Here is a 17,732-nt window from a genome sequence, read left to right as displayed (position 1 = left end):
ACTATGTAAGTTTTTCAAAACTACATTCCTAAAAAGCATAAGTTTATTTCCTTATATAAATATACTTTAATGAAAATCCCAAAAAAGACAAAAAAAAAAAAAAAAAAAGAACTTGGGAATATAGGAAGATCTGTATATTTTATTTATTTATTTATTAAAAGGGCTATTGACAGTATTATAATGTCACTCATTGAAAAACTGTATTTTTATATACATTATGTTTTTCATATAAATTTTATGTGTATATTATTTCATAGTTCATCTCCTAGAGGTGCACACTTTCTTATAGCACTTAAAGTTAATTTGTTCCTGTCTATTCATGAAAAACACTTGGTGATGTGTCCTTACCTAATGTTTAAAGCCATTTTCATATTAAATACTTGTATTAATTTTGTATAATAAATGACTTGCAATCATACTATACTTTCAGACTTGCAATTCATTTTCACATGTCATGCTCTCATAATTCAAAAGAGCTAGATTATGTTACTCATTTTATAAAGGAAATTGCAGTTCCTTGTGAATTTTGGCCTTTCCAAGGTCATAGAACCACAAAGAAGGAGAATCAGAACATGAGTCTTGATTTTCTTCCTGTAGGCCATGTATTCTTTTCACTAATACTACAGCAGAAATAGTAAAATATTATGATCATTATTAAACATTTAAACCACTGTAAAAATGTGATTAAGTTTTTGGATTATTCATTAGTTCAGTAGTATTGGAATTTCTTTAAAGTATATTGCCACAACTTTATTTTGTACTTTTTTATTTAATGTTTCAGATTTTTTTTCATACTTTTTTCCCTGTTTTGATACTGACATTAATCAGGGATGATTATATCTGTCCTAGTGCTTACTGCTTTATTGTCCCAAAAAGAAACTGTAGATTCTTTTCCTGTGTTCTCTGTGCAACATGCTTTCTAATTTTTTGCAGTATGGATACATTAAGAATTTTCCCCAAGTCTCCAAGTTCTAGTTCCTTTTGGCCTAATAGTTCTTTTTTCAATCTCTATGTCTTTGCATTTTATCCTAAGCATTAAGTGAGGCGATCTAGGCTGCACCTTCAATATTTTCTTAGAAATCTCGCCTACTAAATATTCAGCTTAATCTCACAAATTTTCCCTTCCACACACTTCGAGCACAGTTTCGACAAGTTCTTTGCCACTTGTGTAACCAGTTTCTAATAACCTTTTCCTCGCTGCCATATGAGACCTCAGCATTGCCTTTTAACATCTGTATTTCCAGCATGTACCTCAGAACTCTCCCAGCCTCTATCCATTACTGAGTTCCAAAGCCACTACCAGATTTTCAGGTGTTTGCTACAGGCCTCATCCTACTTCTAATTGGGCTACCACATATTAAGAATTCCCATATTAAAGTCCAGCAGGTAAATTTCTGGTGAGGGCTCTTTTCCTTATTTGCAGATGATCAACTTGTTGCCTATCTGTTTCTCTTTTCCTCTTCATTTCCAATACAGTGCCCTCAGACTAGCACCTCACCCTTATGACCTCATCTAATCTTAATTCCCTCCTAAAGACTGTACAGATGTAATCACATTGAGAGTTAGTGCTTCAAAATATGAATAAAGGAGAGGCACACTTCTTTCCATAGCGCCCAAATAAACCTTTCAGTTACAGCATTAAAAGTTAGCAGAAAAGACACTTGTCTCTCCAGTTAAAACTATTCCTCCTTTCTAAAGTACTCGTAACTTTGCCTATATGAACTGTAATGATCTACAATTATCTCTTTCATCAGAACTTCTGCAAAATTATTATAGAAAGTCTTATAAAATTTTAATGAGTGTCTTGATGACTGACAGTAACATGACTTATACAGCACTTGCTAGGTGTTAGGCAGTATGCTGAATATTGTACATTTGTTATCTAAGTGAGTCCCCCTAACTTTAGGAGTAAGTTTGGCATGTCTGTTTGTAACTGGAGAATTGAGGATTCAGAGAGTATAAGCAACAGAGCTTTGTCACCTAGTTAATATAACCACAGTTTGAACTCAAGTCTTGACTTCTAACACTTACGCTGTTGTTTTACATTTAAGCAGATGCATTTTTTTTCTTTAAGCCAGTTTTACACAAGTCTTGTACATACTCATCGTTTCTACTAACCTTTCAGGGAGTACCTGAGAGCCAGGCGTGGGGGACCAGGCCTGAAATACCAGCACTTGGGAAGCTGAGGAAGATATCTTGGTCAACCAAACAATCAACAGAATAGCTATTCATTTAACGTTCCCTTGAGAAAATCATATCAATATTATGAGGAAGATTTCTATGGTTCAGATATGATATAGAGCTTGAATTTGTAATGACCCCCTTCTCCCAGGACATACCCTTGTGCTTGAGTTTTTAAAATAGTATACATATATTTTATCATTTATTTTTTGCAATAATGTGGTTTGAACTCTGTGTCTCAAACTTACTAGGCAGGTACCCTACCACTTGAGCCATGAACTCAGCCCTTTTTTGTTTTTAGCTGTTTTTCAGATAGGATCATGCATTCTACCCCACTATCAACCCCTGAGGCCAACCTCAGACCAAACTGTCACTCCCTACTTAATTGATTGAGATGGGGGTCTCACTAACTTTTTGCCTGGGCTAGCCTCAAACCACAGTCTTCCCAAATCTCTGCCTTTCTACAAATGTACGTATATTTTTTTATTTTTTTTCCGAGATTCTTTTTTATATCTTTTAATGTTCTTCATCAGTATTAGCCAGGTACTGCAGATGAGTACTCTGTTTCTTACAGAAGCTTACATCCTCTTAGAAAGTAATGATAGACTAACAAGTACAGATATGAGCAAAGACTTGCAAATTAATTGAACTGAATCAGGTAAAGAAAGAGTATGGAATACTACAACTAAAAAGAAAAGCATCTACAAAAGCAGATTGAGAATGGGTAGGGTCTAAGAATTAAAGAAAAATAGTGTTTGAGAATGAGTTGAAGAAAGGATACATCACACTGTGAGACATATTCAGGATCTGTTAGTAATTCAAATGATAAATAATGAGGTCCTGACTGAGGTATTAGCCAGGGAGGTACAGAGAACAAAGTGTCATTAGAGAAGTGTGATCTGTAGGATTTGCAGACAGCCTAATGTGGGAGAAGAGGGAGGAAATGTGAGGCGATTCCTGTGTTTCCGGCTTAGGTGAGTGGAGGCATCAAAGAAATGGCTAATAAACGATAAGCACATTTGATGGGAAAATTAAGAAAAGTCATTGAGATGTTAAGGTAATTACTGCTTGGTGTAACCCAACTGGCAATTAGCTATTCTACAAAAGATTTCAGAAGAAAGGTCTGGGATAAAAGTAGAAAAAGTAGATAAGGCCAAAGATTGAATTGTTCTTCACATTTAGCAATTAATGTTAAATAAATGTTAAATTGAAAACTGAAATTGAGACCCTTCTGATTACATATCGATTATATGAGATAGCTTTACACACTTTGGTAGAAAATACAAAAATACATATTATATTTATAATTAACTTCAAATATTTGATTTGGGGAAATACTTTCCCTCTTTTATATAGTTATATATGTACTCAAATGTACCTACTTTTCAAGAGTGTTTTCACTGTATCATTTTGTACATTAAAATGCCTGATAAAGTATCAATTTTATTTCTTAGGCTTTCTTTCAGTATCACTGACTTCTTAATCTTAAATCTTTGTCTTGAAAGTAGGGTATGTTGCATTTTGATTATTATCTTGATCTTTTTTGCTCTGAAATAGTTATGGGCCCTTTATCACACTAACCAAATGAATTATTAAATCTAATAGTTTTTCTTTCATTTTCCAAAACTTGGCATATAATATAATTTCTATTCTTTCTTATATAGATTTGTTGAAGCTTGAGGATATTAGAAAATTGTGAGCTACAGAATATTAATAAACTGTTTAAAATCAAAGTATTTTCAGTGTATACTTTTTAAACTCACTAACTTAAAACAAACCTGATGTCATAATCAGGTGTTAATGTAATGTAATAGCATCTAATAATGTGTGCTCAGAAATGGCTGGGTTTTACAGACGATGCTATTAAATCTGAATGTGTACGAGAAGAAGTCTTCTTTAACATCTTGATTTGCTTTTTTCTTTCTCAGTGGAGCATTATATTCTCTTGTTTTTCAGTTAACTTTCGATATAAAAGTATATTTAATAAAAATCTAAAAACCTAATAATCTGTATTCTAGAATAGAATTTCTAATAAAAGCAGTAGAAAATAATAGATACTGTGTCTTAAGGAGACAGGAGTAATATACTTACTTCTGAAAGCAGCATTGTGTGTATTCTTTGCTAGCTGTGTACCATAGCACCATGATATTTTAATGATATTATATAGATTGATATAAAAATGAAAGATAATTGAATTTACTCATCTTATATGAACTTTTTTTGATGCACTTAAACTTAGCAAAAAGTCATAAGAAGAGTATAAGTAACTTCTATATGCCCATCACTCAAATTCAACATTCTCTCATTTATTCTGTCCCTTCTTAGAGGACAGAGCAAGAATAGAAACATAAAGATACAGTCATTTATTCTTCAGCACTAAGATTCCTGGCTCCTGTTAGCTTTAGTTTATTCATCTGTTCATGTTTATAAAACACAAATTGGTAAAAGTCAGAATCATTAACCTATACTGTAAAAAGCAAACATACAAATTAAAGTTTTCTGTTTATTTAGTTTTTTATTGTCTGGAGTTTCTTTTTTGACATAAAACCTTTATACAATGAAATGAATATGTTCTAAATGTCTAGTTGAATGACCTATTACACACCCCTTTCTAAATCTAAAACATTTCCATTACTCCCTCAAAATTATTTTATACTCCTTTCTAGTCTGTTCCTACCTTGACAGCTGGCTACATTTTGTTGGTTTATTCTGTTCTAGACTTAATATAGTCACTCATTATTACTTTGTGCCCAGCTTTTTCCTCTCAGTATTATATTTGTGATATTCACCCATATTTCACCTGTCAGATGCCGTTCCTTTTTATTGCCGAAAGGTCCAATGAGTTTATTTGTTCACCAGCTGATACACATCATGACTGATTCCAGGTTAGGTTATAATGAATGAAGCTATTTGAGCATTCAATTAAATGTGCTTTTTAGACTATTTCGCCTGTTATATGTGAACATCTAGCATGTGTTCCGTTGTTGTGAGCACATAGCTCTGACAGACTAGGTGGTTGTAAGTTTAACTTCTAAGAAACACACAATGGACCATTTACATTTCTTCAGCAATATGTAAATATGTAAGAGCTTATTGCTCTGAATCCTTGCCAACCCGTGGTATAGTCAGTTATTTTAAATTCAGCTATTCTGGTCCATGTATAGTGATTCCACATTATGGTTTAGTTTTTATTTTCCCAGTGACTAAATGATACTGAACTCTATTCTGTGAGTTTATTGATTTTTCATATATCTTTATCCATGAAGTGTCTTGGTCTTTAGCTCATTTTTTTAAATCATGGTAAACATTAACATAAAATTCACTATTTTAACCGTTTTTTCAGTGTAGTTTGTAAGTGCATTAAGCAACCAATGGTCAACATCCATCTCTAGAATGTCTTTCATCCCCTCAAACTGAAAAAAACACTGTTCATTAAACAATAATCCCTCCTCCCCCCCCCCCCGTTCTCATTCCCACCCCAGCTCCTGACAACCACCATTCTATTTTCTGTCTCTATGATTTTGACTACACCAGGTGTTTCATATAAGTAAAACCATGCATTAATCTATTTCTTTTTGTGAATAGCTTACTTCACATAGCATAATGTCTTCAAGGTTCATTTGTGTTGTAGGACAGACTGAATAATATTTCATTATGTGTATGTGCCACATTTTGCTAATGGACATTTCTGTTATTTCCACCTTTTGGCAAGTGTAAGCAATGATCCTGTGAACATTGATGTACTTGCCTATTTTTAATGAGTTGCTTATCATACTGTTATTTATAAATTATAAATTATATATTGTCACTTATCAAATACATGCTTTGCAAATACTTCCAGTCTGTTGCTTATCTACTTGGATGCTAAACTGTCATTTGATTACCAAAAGCTTTCATGTTAATGAAGTATAATTTGTAGTTTTTTAATTATGTGGACTACTTTTTATATCATAAGAAATCTTTACCTACCTCTACTTCAGAAATACTATTCTAATTTTAATCTGGGAGATGTATAATTTGAGCTTTTACTTTTAACACTGTGCTGTATCTTGTACTTATTATGTGTATAATGTGAGATTGGAATTAAGGGTCCCTAACTCCCTGTTCTTCATACCATAAAGATATTCTGTTATTGCAGACCTGTTTGTTACAGACTTTCTTTTCCTCATTGAATTTCTTTGATACCTCTGCCAAAAATCAGATAACCATATAAATGTGATTCTATTTCTAGAATCCATTGAATTATATCTACATATTTTTTCCAGCTTATGCTATTACCATACTCTCTTGCTGCCTTTTTATAATAAATCTTAAAGTCAGAGGATGTAAGTGCTCTAGCTTTTGTCTTCTTTTTCAAGATTACCTTCGCTAATTTATGTACTTTGAGTTTCCAAAAAATTTTAGAATCAAGTTTTCATTTTCTCTTTAAAAAAAAAAAAAGCCTCTTGGCAGCAGACATAGTGGCTCATGTATGTAATCCCAGCTACTTAGGAGGTAGAGATCAGGAGGATCATAATTTGAGATCAGCACAGACAAAAAGTTAATAAGACTATGTCTCAATAAATAACCTGGATATGGTGGTATATGCCTGTTAGCCTAACTAAGCAGGAGGCATAGGTAGGAGGTTGGCCAGGGTAAAAACCTGAGACCCTATCTGAAAGATAACTAAAAAGCAAAAAAGAATGGGGCCTGACTCAAGTGATAAGGCCTGAGTTGAAATCCCAGTTCCCCTCCAAGAGAAAAGCCTATTGAGATTATGATTGATAGTGCATTGAATTTATAAATTGACTTTGGGAGAACTGATATTTTTCCATTCATTTAAACCTTCTTTAATTTCTTTCTTCTGAGAATAAAGGTTTTATACCTCTTTGTTCAACTTATTTCCAAGAATTTTATGTCTTTTCATTCTTTTGTAAGTAGAATTATTTTCTTGGTTTAGTTCTTTTGTATTTCCTTCTAGTATATAAATTCCAGTTGGTTTTTATGTATTGATCCTTATCTTGCAACCTTGCTAAATTTACCTGATAGTCCTAGTAATTAATTTGCTAATTCCTGGGGAGTTTCTGTGTACATAACTATAATGCTTTTCAAAGAGTCAGTTTTAGTTCTTTCTTTCCAATCTTTATGCCTTTAAAAAAAATACTGTCTGCTGTTCCAGACTAGTACATACATTACTTTGTTTCAGTAGTTCGTGTTGGCCATGTGTAATACTAAGGAATTATCTCTATTTGCTTAGGGTGTTGAGAACATTTATTATAAGTAGATGTTAGATATTGTTGTCTTTTTTATGCATCCATTGAAATTATCATATGATTTTCTGTCTTTATGCTGATAATATGTATTATGTTGATTGAGTTTTCAAATTTTCAACCAAACCTGTACTCTGACAAGCCTCATTCATTCATGAAAGGACTTTGTGTTAAATGATTGGATTTTATTCTAATATTAAGGTTGTGTTTGGCCATGTTCAGGACTTTGTGAAGTTTTGATATCAGGATTACATAGACACCATAAAACAATTTGAAAGTGAGGGTCATCCTCTCCCCTTTTCTGGAAGTATTTCCATAAGATCACTATTGTTTCTTACCTAAACATTTGATAAAATTCACCATTTAATCCATGTAGGTCACACATTTTCTTTAAGGGAAGGTTTTTAACTATGAATTCAGTTTCTTCTGTAGGTACAGGACTACCATCTTTAGGGTGTTTTAGTAGTTCTTTCCAGCATTGGTCCATTTCCCTGAGGTTGCCCATTTTATTGGTTTAATCTGTCCCTGTTATGCTCATTATCTTTTTAATGTCTGTAGGGTGTTTATTAATACCACTTTCATTCCTAGTATTCATAATATCTCTTCTCTTTTTTATTTTCTATTTTATTTATGTTTCCCTTTATCCTTATTAATATTTCCTTCTCTGTACTTAGAGCTTTCTTTACTTTTAATTTTTTAGCTTCTTAAGATGGAAACATAAGTCTTGGTTTTTAAACTTTTTCTATTTTTTTTATTTTTTGCAGTTCTGAAACTTGAACTCAGGGCCTCATACTTGCTAGGCAGGCACTGTACCACTTGAGCCACTCTGCCAGCCTGTTTTTGTGTTGGGTACTTTTGAGATAGGGTCTCGCTAGCTGTTTTCCTGGGCTGTCCTCGAACCACAATTCTCCTGATCTCTGCCTCCAGTGTAGTTAGGATTACAGGCTTAACCTTGCTTTTCTAATACAACCATTCAAAATCTGTTCCCTCTACATACTGGTTTAGCAACGACATAAATTTGGGTATTGATTATTTCAACATATTTCTAATTTCCTTTGTGATTCTATCTTTGAATAATAATTTGAAAGCATACGATTTAATTTCAAAATATTTGGGGATATTTCTAGATAACTTAGTGCTTTCTAACTCAATTTCATTTAGGTCAGAGAACATCCTTTGCAAAATTTCGGTATTTCAGTGTTTACCAAGATTCATTTTGTGGCTCAGCCTATGATCTCTCCTGATGAATGTTTCTCGGCAATTAAAAGCTGTATTCAGCAGTTAGTGGTTATGATGTTCTATGAACGGAAACATGAAAAGTGTTAAAATCTCCAACTATGGGAATTCTACTAGTTTTGTCCTTTTTTTGTTTACTTTGAAGTCTGTTTTTTTTTTTAATTAGGGACGTGTTCCTTTATAATTTTTTTAACTGACATAACCCTTTTATTATTTTGAAATGTCCCACTGTTTCTTACTAATATTCCATGTCATGAACTTTGTTTTGCCTGGTATTAAAATTAGTCACCCCAGCTTTTGTCTGCTTGGTATTTATCATTATGAAATGTCCCACTCTATCTCTAGTATTCCTTGTCATTCATTCTGTTTCATCTGTTACTTAAATTAGTTACTTCTGATTTTGTCTGCTTGATGTTTATGTCATATATCTGTTTACATCTTTAGTTTAAAAGTATACATGACTCTGTATTTAGTATGCATTTCCTGTAAAAAAGATATAATCCCTTTTTAATTCAGTCTTGCAACACTTACTTTTGAAATAATGTTTAGTTAATTAACATTTAATGTAATTGATATAGCTAGATTTAAGCCTAATATTTTGCCATTTGTTTTCTGTTAATTCAATCCACTTTTGTTCCTGTCTTACAGTTTTCTCCAATGAGTTATCCCTCTTTCATTCATAGCTATGTTTTTCTTTATGGTCTGGAATATATTTATAATAGCCGATCTAAAGTTCTTTTCTGCTGATTTTACTACCTGGATCATTCTCAGGTCTTTTTCTGTACACTCTCCTCACTGTGGTACCATTGTCTTTCTTCTCCCATATTCTTAACAGTTTGTGTTGTTAACAGCATGTTGTAGCTCCTTGGCATCCTGTTATCTTCCTCTGCAAAGTCTTGATTGTTGTCAGTTACAGACAGTTAATTTGCCTGCTTTGTGCATTAAACTGTTGCCTTCTGCAGGATGCCTGGAGTGTTCCCTGAGTGTTCATGCGTAATTCACAGTGTTTTGTTTTTTTTTTTTTTTTTTTTGCACAGACTCATGAGTGCCCTCAAGTAAAGCACCACATAAAAGCAAAGCTTACCTGGTGAGATGTCCTCTCACAGCAGCCACCTTCATTCGAGTGTCTGCCAGCCTTTGCTCATTCTCTAGTACCTATAATAGTGGGAATATTTTTCTTTCCTAGAACATACAAATATTTTGATATGAGAGAAACAATTTTAGTGTATATAAAGCATAAATACCCACTAAGTTACTTAGTAAAAATTTTTTAACCTTTTTTTGTGAGGCAGAGTCTCACTATGTAGACCAGGCTAGCCTTTAACTTCAAATCCTCCTGCCTTAGCCTCCTGAGTGCTAAGAGTACAAGAGTAGGTCATCACGCCTAGCCTAAAGTGACTTGATAAAATGCCCATCTCAGAAGAGTAGGTAAATTTGATTTCATTTAAAATTATTTACATTGAAAATATAATATTTATAATCAGACAAGTTATTTTAAATTTTCATAAAAATCAAAATTTGTTAAAGTTCAGAAAACTGTAGCTCACATGTACTTTTCTTCCAGATTATATTGTCACCCAAAGTGTGTTATCTCATTAGGCATACTATCAAAATTTAATATTCTGAAAGTACTTTTCAAAGTCGTCTTCTGATGTATATTTTGAAAGTACACATTTCAAAACATATCAAAACAAAGTATCTCACCACCTCTTTCTATATACATAACTAAATGTGAAATTTCATCCCCTTGTTTTTTATTAATACTTTGAGCAATACATGCAGATAATCATTTAATAGCTAGTATGCAGTAGATACCGAGTAACAACCAGGTATAAAAAAATACAGCTCATACTGGGTAGTGTAAGTGTGATACGTTTTTCCAAAAATTTCATTGATTTTTCATTTAAAGAAAGTTTGTTTTAAAGAAAAGTATACTATGTGTAAAGAATTTATGGAATTAGCAAGTATTAACCTAAAAAACGGTATTTGTATTGATAGTCAAAATTAATTTTTTTAAGAAAATAAAATTTTAGCAATGATTTTGAGACAGTGTTTATCAACTGCATTACAGGAATTGTATTTATTGGTTGCTTTTGTCATGTGCATATAGCAAACAAATAAGACTTGGTATTTGTATTTCAAAATACCCACTCTAATTTGCATATTTTATATTGGAAAATAGATATTGAAGAAAATGAAGATGCTGGAGCGACCTCCCTGCCCACTCAGCCACCTCAGCCATTGTCCTCTTCAACTTATGACCCAAGCAATATGCCACCAGGCAGCTATACTGGAATACAGATTCCTCCAGGTGCACATGCTCCAGCTAATACACCAGCAGAAGTGCCTCATAGCACAGGTAATAAATCAAAACTGAATTTCTAATTCCCCTTTCATAAAAAAAGAATTGTACTTCTTATATTTTTGCCTCATAGTGATGGTTATGAACCTATGATCCTTAAATTCCATTTGCACCCACAAAAATTAGTTACTTGCATTGGTGTTTTAATATTATGGTTTTGTTTTGGCAAGTATTGACATGCACTGAATACTGTTAATTAACTTGATATTTTATTAATAACTAGTTTTCTATATTTTTTGTGTGCATTGCTCCTTTTCTTCCCTTTTTTGCTCCTTCACTGTTGTTTGAAGATAGCTTTGAGGTGAGTGGGGTTTGTTATAGGATGTGTCAATCAAGATTCCACTGCAATAACAAGTTACATACCTATATATGTTCTCATAGAAAAGAGATCTGGCAAAACTAGTCTCTGCTAATAAGTCACTGTCAATAGGTAAAAAGCCCTTTCACAAAGTTGCAGGTAGTTCTCCATTTGCTTATATTGTTGACAAAGTATTGCCCTTAACTTTCAAATAGAAAGCCATTTACAGTCATTATTTAAAGTTTGCATTTAATTTGTTGGGTTTTACTCCAAGCATTGTTCCTGAATTTTTTCTTTACACTAACATAAGGGTGATGTGTGATTCTGAACTATGCAAACATTTCAAAATGTTTAACAAATGAAATGGGAGTCACCCCTTGAGCCCTGATTTCTGCTATTTCTATTATGCTGTCTCCATTACTTCACAGACTTTCGTTTGTCAGCCTCATTTTACCCAAACCATTTAGGCATTTTGCATGAGTTGGATAACATTTAAATGTGTTCTTTTTGACCATTGTAGCGGCGATCATGATTAGTTTTTTCTGTTTTAATACTTTCAACTTTATATCATACAGATGTTGCTAAAATTTCGCTCTTTAAGATATTAATGAAATTGATCACTGTAGCACTGATCAATTGTTTACCATCATTTGGTATATTTTATCCTGATTTTCAGGGCTTTATGTCTGTGTGATAACATAGCCAAACCAATTTGAATTTGTTTTGTAAGTAAAATTTCATGGAACAGTTTTAAATATTTTATTATCTTTTTGAAACATTCAGTATTTCCAGTACAGAGTAATTAATCAAGACTAACTAGTTAATCCAGTATATTTGCTGTAGGTGAATGCTGTTCAAAATGTGCTTGAATTATATATAAACACTGATCAAGAGTCTCAGACACAGGCATTCTCATAGAGGGACTATTTGAAGTCAAATAGTATTGCTTATTATTTTATGCTAAACCACAAACTTAACTGCTTTCCTCAATCTAGGTTTTTTTATTTCTAAAATGGAGTTAATTATAATTACTTCTCATGATGATTTTAATCATTACAGGGCAAAAAATATAAAAATTGATTAGTACGAAGTCTTAACAAAAAGATCAGTGTTCAACAAATTAGTTGCCTTCTGTTTTTCCTCTTCCCTCCTATTTCTATGACAGCGACTGTGTCTAATCACAAGTTAATGAACATTTGTTTTTGTGAATCAGGAGAAGTGTTACATGTGAGTGTAAGATGTTAAAACCTTCCAGAAAGGTTATTCAAAAGGTACTGCTTACACAATATACTTTAGGACAGAACTGTGCACATATGGTTTATTTAGAAATTTACTCTGTATATATGAAGAGAAAACACACATTAGTAATAGGGCTATATTAGGTTGATCCATATGAAATTGCTATTTTTGTATAACAAAAATGATAAATATTGGTACTTTCATATATGCAAACCAAAAGACATCTTCTGGTTGGAACATTCATTATATAAATAAATATAAACATTAGAAGATGGTATCCTAGCAGGAAATTTTATAGCATGAACAGTTGGTTCATTTTGATCCAGTTAACTTAAACATAAGATGGTTCTGATTCATTCTGTCTCTCTCCTCTCTCTTCTGTCTCTCTCCCCTTTCTCCTCTCTCTTCTGTCTCGCTCCTCTCTCTCTCTCTCTCTCTCTCTCTCTCTCTCTCTCTCTCTCTCTCTCTGTCTCACACACACACACACACACACACACACGCACACACACACACACTTGTCAGAGGCAGGAATAAAATTTTTTAAATCCTTAGAACTTTATAGTATGCAGGACTATTATTTTATATATTCTTACACAGACTTAGTCTTTAAATTATTGTCATAGCTCTTTACACACTTATTGCAGCAGGTATATTACATATCTCTTTCTCTCATTATAGTCTGAAGAAAGGAAGAAAGTAACCATTATCCCAAGAAAATGAACATACCCAGTGTCAGAACTGAAATTTGAACCCAAGTCTCTTTGATTTCATGTTTTTCCACCTCACTTCTATGTCCCTTTATCCAAGGAATTAAAATCCTGTCACATCAAAACCTACTTTTCTGATACCATAAGTCTCTTTAACACTCGTTTATGATGTTGGAATCTTCTCTGAGGGCCTTCAGATTTGATTTTTTTGTTTTGTTTTGTTTTGTTTTTTCATTAAATTTGAAGCATTTTGAACTCAGTTCATAGTTGTCTAGTAAAAAGCAAATTTTTTAGTTTATAAATATAGCAGTTGTTTCCCCTCTTGCTCATTTTAAGATTGATTTACTTTCTGTCATATAAAGGTCCAGGATACACTTTTATCAAAGGGAAATCCTTAAGATAGCTGAAAAGAATAGTATGTACTAATTTTTAGTTTTTAGTTTTTCCACAAAAAAGCAAAGGGGCTTCAAAGAGAGCAGGGATGGTGATTGTTTAAACAGTGTTTGCCTCTTGTGCTTTACCACACTGTAGGCAATTAAAATGTATTTTTTTTACCTCTTGAAACAGTACTTCTTACAGTCTGTACACAATGTAGGAAAAGGTCTTAGCAGAAATTCTAATTAGATGAATAAAAGAATTAGGTTAACCTTTTAATTGTAAATGGAGCTTACCTCATGCATAAGAAAACTGAACTGAGGGAGTTGTGGGGTATTGTCAGAAGTATTGGATCTGGGCTCTTTTTTGGGCTTTGGTGTTTTCTTGTTGACATCCTGGCATATGGGTTTTTCTCAGTGCTGTTTCCTGTGAGTACACAGGTTTTACTCAACCCAATCCTCCTACTTTTTTACTTTCTTGGTGCTTTTCCCCATAGTTTTATATTTCTTTCCCCCTTTTCTCTGCCTCTCTAAATCCTACTACCTTTCAGGGTTCTATTTAATTAAACTTTTTGGATAGTGTTCTATAGTTTTCTAACTAATACCCATGTCTCCTTTTTCAGAATTCCCATATTATTTAGTCAACAGAATAACTTAGTACTTAACTAGAGATTTTGTAATATTTAATTTTTTGATGTATATAAAGTCCCATCTAATATGCTATATAAGCATCTACTTAACAATTAGAAATTACTTATTAACACTTCTGCTTTGTTAAATAATAAAAAGGAATGAACTTCCATTCCTACTCCTCCTCTTTCCCTCAGGTGTGTTTTTGAGGTCATATTCCTTCAGCAGATGCAGTCCAGGGAACTAAAACCCTTTTGCAAATTGTCAAATGAAATCTATTTAAATCAAGAAAGGAGGGAAAAGAAATCAATTTGGACATCTCAGTAAATAAATAAACAGTATAAACTAAAATTTGTTTCACTAACTTAACAGGTACTTACAAGCTATGTTGAGCCAGTGTTCTAGGCCCTAGCAGGAATGTGCTGGAGCTGACTGCCCGGAGGCCAGGCCTGGCCTCTGTGTCTTGAGACTAATGAAATGCACCATCTTCTAACTGTGCTACCTGTGCATGTTAGCAGTCTGTGCCGTCTTTTCAAGTCCTAGTTTAGCAACTATGACCACAGTATGCCCAAATGAAATAAAAGAGTTTCTCCTCATAAATTCCATTTTTGTTCTTGTTAATTTGCTTATTTATTTAATCAGTCTTAGGGAGTTGTACACGTAAGCATTTAGAAGTTAACTCAGAATCCTGACCAAAAAATATTTCTTTTCCATAAAGCAGTTGGTTGGAGGATTTTAACGCTGGAAAAAATACAAATTATTTACTTTGTATCTATAGTAACATAGATTGGATTGTGAGGTTTATAGGCTTGCCTTTTTTATTTTAAGATCTATCTGGGGCTGGCAGAGCGGTTCACCTGGTAAGAGCACCTGCCTTGCAAATGTGAGCCCCTGAGTTCAAACCTCAGTGCTGCCAAAAAAAAAAAAAAGATCGATATGAAGAATATATACAGTCATCTCCATACATTTTAGATACAGTTGCTTCAAAGCACTAGCCTTAACTAAGTAGTCTTAAAAAATACTTTTAAAAAATATTATGTGTTTATGTGCCGTTAAGTGTTTGGCAGGTTTGGTGGAGAAAATTATGCCAGATATTTATGGTTTAATATATTTGGTTAGAACTCATCAAATTAATGAAGCAAAAAATAGTCACTGAATTGGTCAATATAAAATTTGTATGTCTCCTGACTTTGCAAAGTACTTCTACAAATCTTTCTGAAAATATATTCATACACATACTTTGTAGTAGCAAAGATTAGAAGACAACCTAAATGTTCGCCCATAATGGATTCCTTTATAAATTATGATCCATGCATAGAATGGATACTATGTAGCCATTAAAAAGAATGGTTTTAATTATATGTATCAATATGACATTGCTAAGCCATATTAAGTGGAAAATGCACACAGCAGTATAGTATAAATACATATGAAAGTCCAGACACACATTTATATGTGTATGAAAAGGCGCCTTTGAAACTTAATTTTCCTTAAAGTAGATTGGAGTAGAAATGAGAGGCAAGCTTTAATCTGTATGTTTTTTATAGTATTTAAAATTTGCATATGACTTGATCTATATCCCTTTGTGTTTATAAATTTTTTATTCAATTTTTAGTTAAAAAGTAAGGTTTTGATAAGGCATTGTGGCACATTCCTATGATCCCAGCATTCTGGAGGCTAAGGCATGAGGATCACAAGTTTAAGGCCAACCTGGACTACATAGAGACCCTGTCTCCAAGATAACATCAAAAATATGTGTCCCTAGTAATTTCCCTCTTTATCTTCTGCCTTTCCTCTGTTCTTATTTCCTTATCCCAGTGTCTTTCCCCTAATTTGTCCTTAGTACAAATTGCCAATTCCAGTTTATCCTATTCCAAGAAATTATTTGACTTTATTGGTTTGGAATAACTAACTTTTCTTCATCATTTGCTTTCCCAATTGACTGAATAATTTTAGTCTCATTGGAAAATTTCATCGCTTGCTAATTTTTTTAAATTTTTTTGTTCATTTATTCACATGTGCATACATTGTTTGGGTCATTTCTCCACCCTCCCCCCCCCACCCTTCCCCCCCTCCCTGAGTAATAATCTTTAATCTAGTATATTACTTGCCTTTAATTTCAGTGCTAGTTATTCAATGAATACAACAGTTTTGACAAGTCCTAACAAAAAGTCAAAACTAATTACTCATTGCATCTTTAAAAATGCCATCTTAAAAACATACTAATTGGAAAATTTGGAATGTGTCATTTGCACTTTCATGCAGTGATAACAGGATTCATCTCGTCACTTAAACTAAATCATAGTTAATCTCTTGCCTTGTCCCCAAAATTATTTAATTGGCTAAGAACTTGAAAGGTAAGAACAGTCTATCACCTGTACAAATATGTGATAAGTTTCATTGAGGAGCAAGTTGAAGAGCTGGGGTTTGTAGCTCAAGTGGTAGAACAATTGCCTAGTATGCACCAGGCTCTGGGTTCAATCCCCAGTATACAAAAAGAGAGAGTGAGAAAGTAAGTTTAAGCTTTAGACATGACAAATACATAGTAGGAATTTTGTAACCAATACATGGATTGGTTACACACATATATACACATATATACACATACAAATACTCATAATGTATTTTCCTGAATATTTGCTATTTCAGCCCCTGACATCAAATAAATATATTAAGGTTTCAAGAAAATAATTATGTGAAGTAATAAGATTCCACAGATCCTTTAAATTCTTCCTTACTATGTAATTAAGAAGTGTCGTACTTTCTGCTCATTACCATTTCTAATTTCAGGTGTGACAAGTAACACTGTCCAGCCTGCTCCACAGACGATTCCAGCCATAGATCCTGCACTGTTCAATACGATTTCCCAGGGTGAGTTAGATGGTTGATCTGTGAATTATATCGGGTCTCTCCTATTTTGGGGTGTTATTTTGTAATTTTACCTTGGGTGTAACTTATATTAAATAAATATAAGTATGATATATATGTATATTAACTAGCTATTATTACATATTAAATAAATAAGTTCTTATTTAAATTTGAATGTCTAGGTAATTCAAAACAAATTTCTTTCAGTGCCTCCTCAACTAGATTCTCTAATGAACCAGGACTATCATATAATCAAAAATTTCTAAATCCAAAGGTGTCCCCTTTTACAGTTCTTTTTTTCCTTTTCTTTCCATCTATCTTTTTGTCTGCTACTGGAAGTGGTGAAACAAATATCTAGCCAAAGCTCCACAGAAATTTCTGCTAGGTTACTGTCTTTTGGGTCATGATTACTGTATGCCGTGGTTATGATCATCCTTATCTGCACTCAGTTTTATCAGATTTTCTCAAAAGAACAGAACAGACTGGTTTTGAAAATAAGTATATGTGATATTATTTATTTTGATGGTTGGTTCATAGGCTAGGTGATTGGTGTGTTTATTGCAATCTTTACTACTTTTCTGACTTCTC

The 17,732-nt window shown here is 33.0% G+C and overlaps 1 protein-coding gene across 1 annotated transcript in view; it reads left to right on the top strand.

The window, feature by feature from the left end:
* The window catches only part of Vta1 (vesicle trafficking 1), a 76,156-nt gene that overhangs the window by 47,362 nt on the left and 11,062 nt on the right, over nt 1-17,732 (top strand). The window contains exons 6-7 of the mRNA XM_020186089.2: nt 10,849-11,025; nt 17,067-17,147. Of these exons, the coding sequence (XP_020041678.1) occupies nt 10,849-11,025; nt 17,067-17,147 (258 nt within the window). The remainder of the gene's footprint in view (nt 1-10,848; nt 11,026-17,066; nt 17,148-17,732) is intronic.

This window comes from Castor canadensis, chromosome 1, assembly GCF_047511655.1.
Source record: "Castor canadensis chromosome 1, mCasCan1.hap1v2, whole genome shotgun sequence".
NCBI lineage: Eukaryota > Metazoa > Chordata > Mammalia > Rodentia > Castoridae > Castor > Castor canadensis.
Note: the sequence above shows the minus strand (reverse complement) of the source record. Positions and strands in the feature narration are given on the sequence as shown.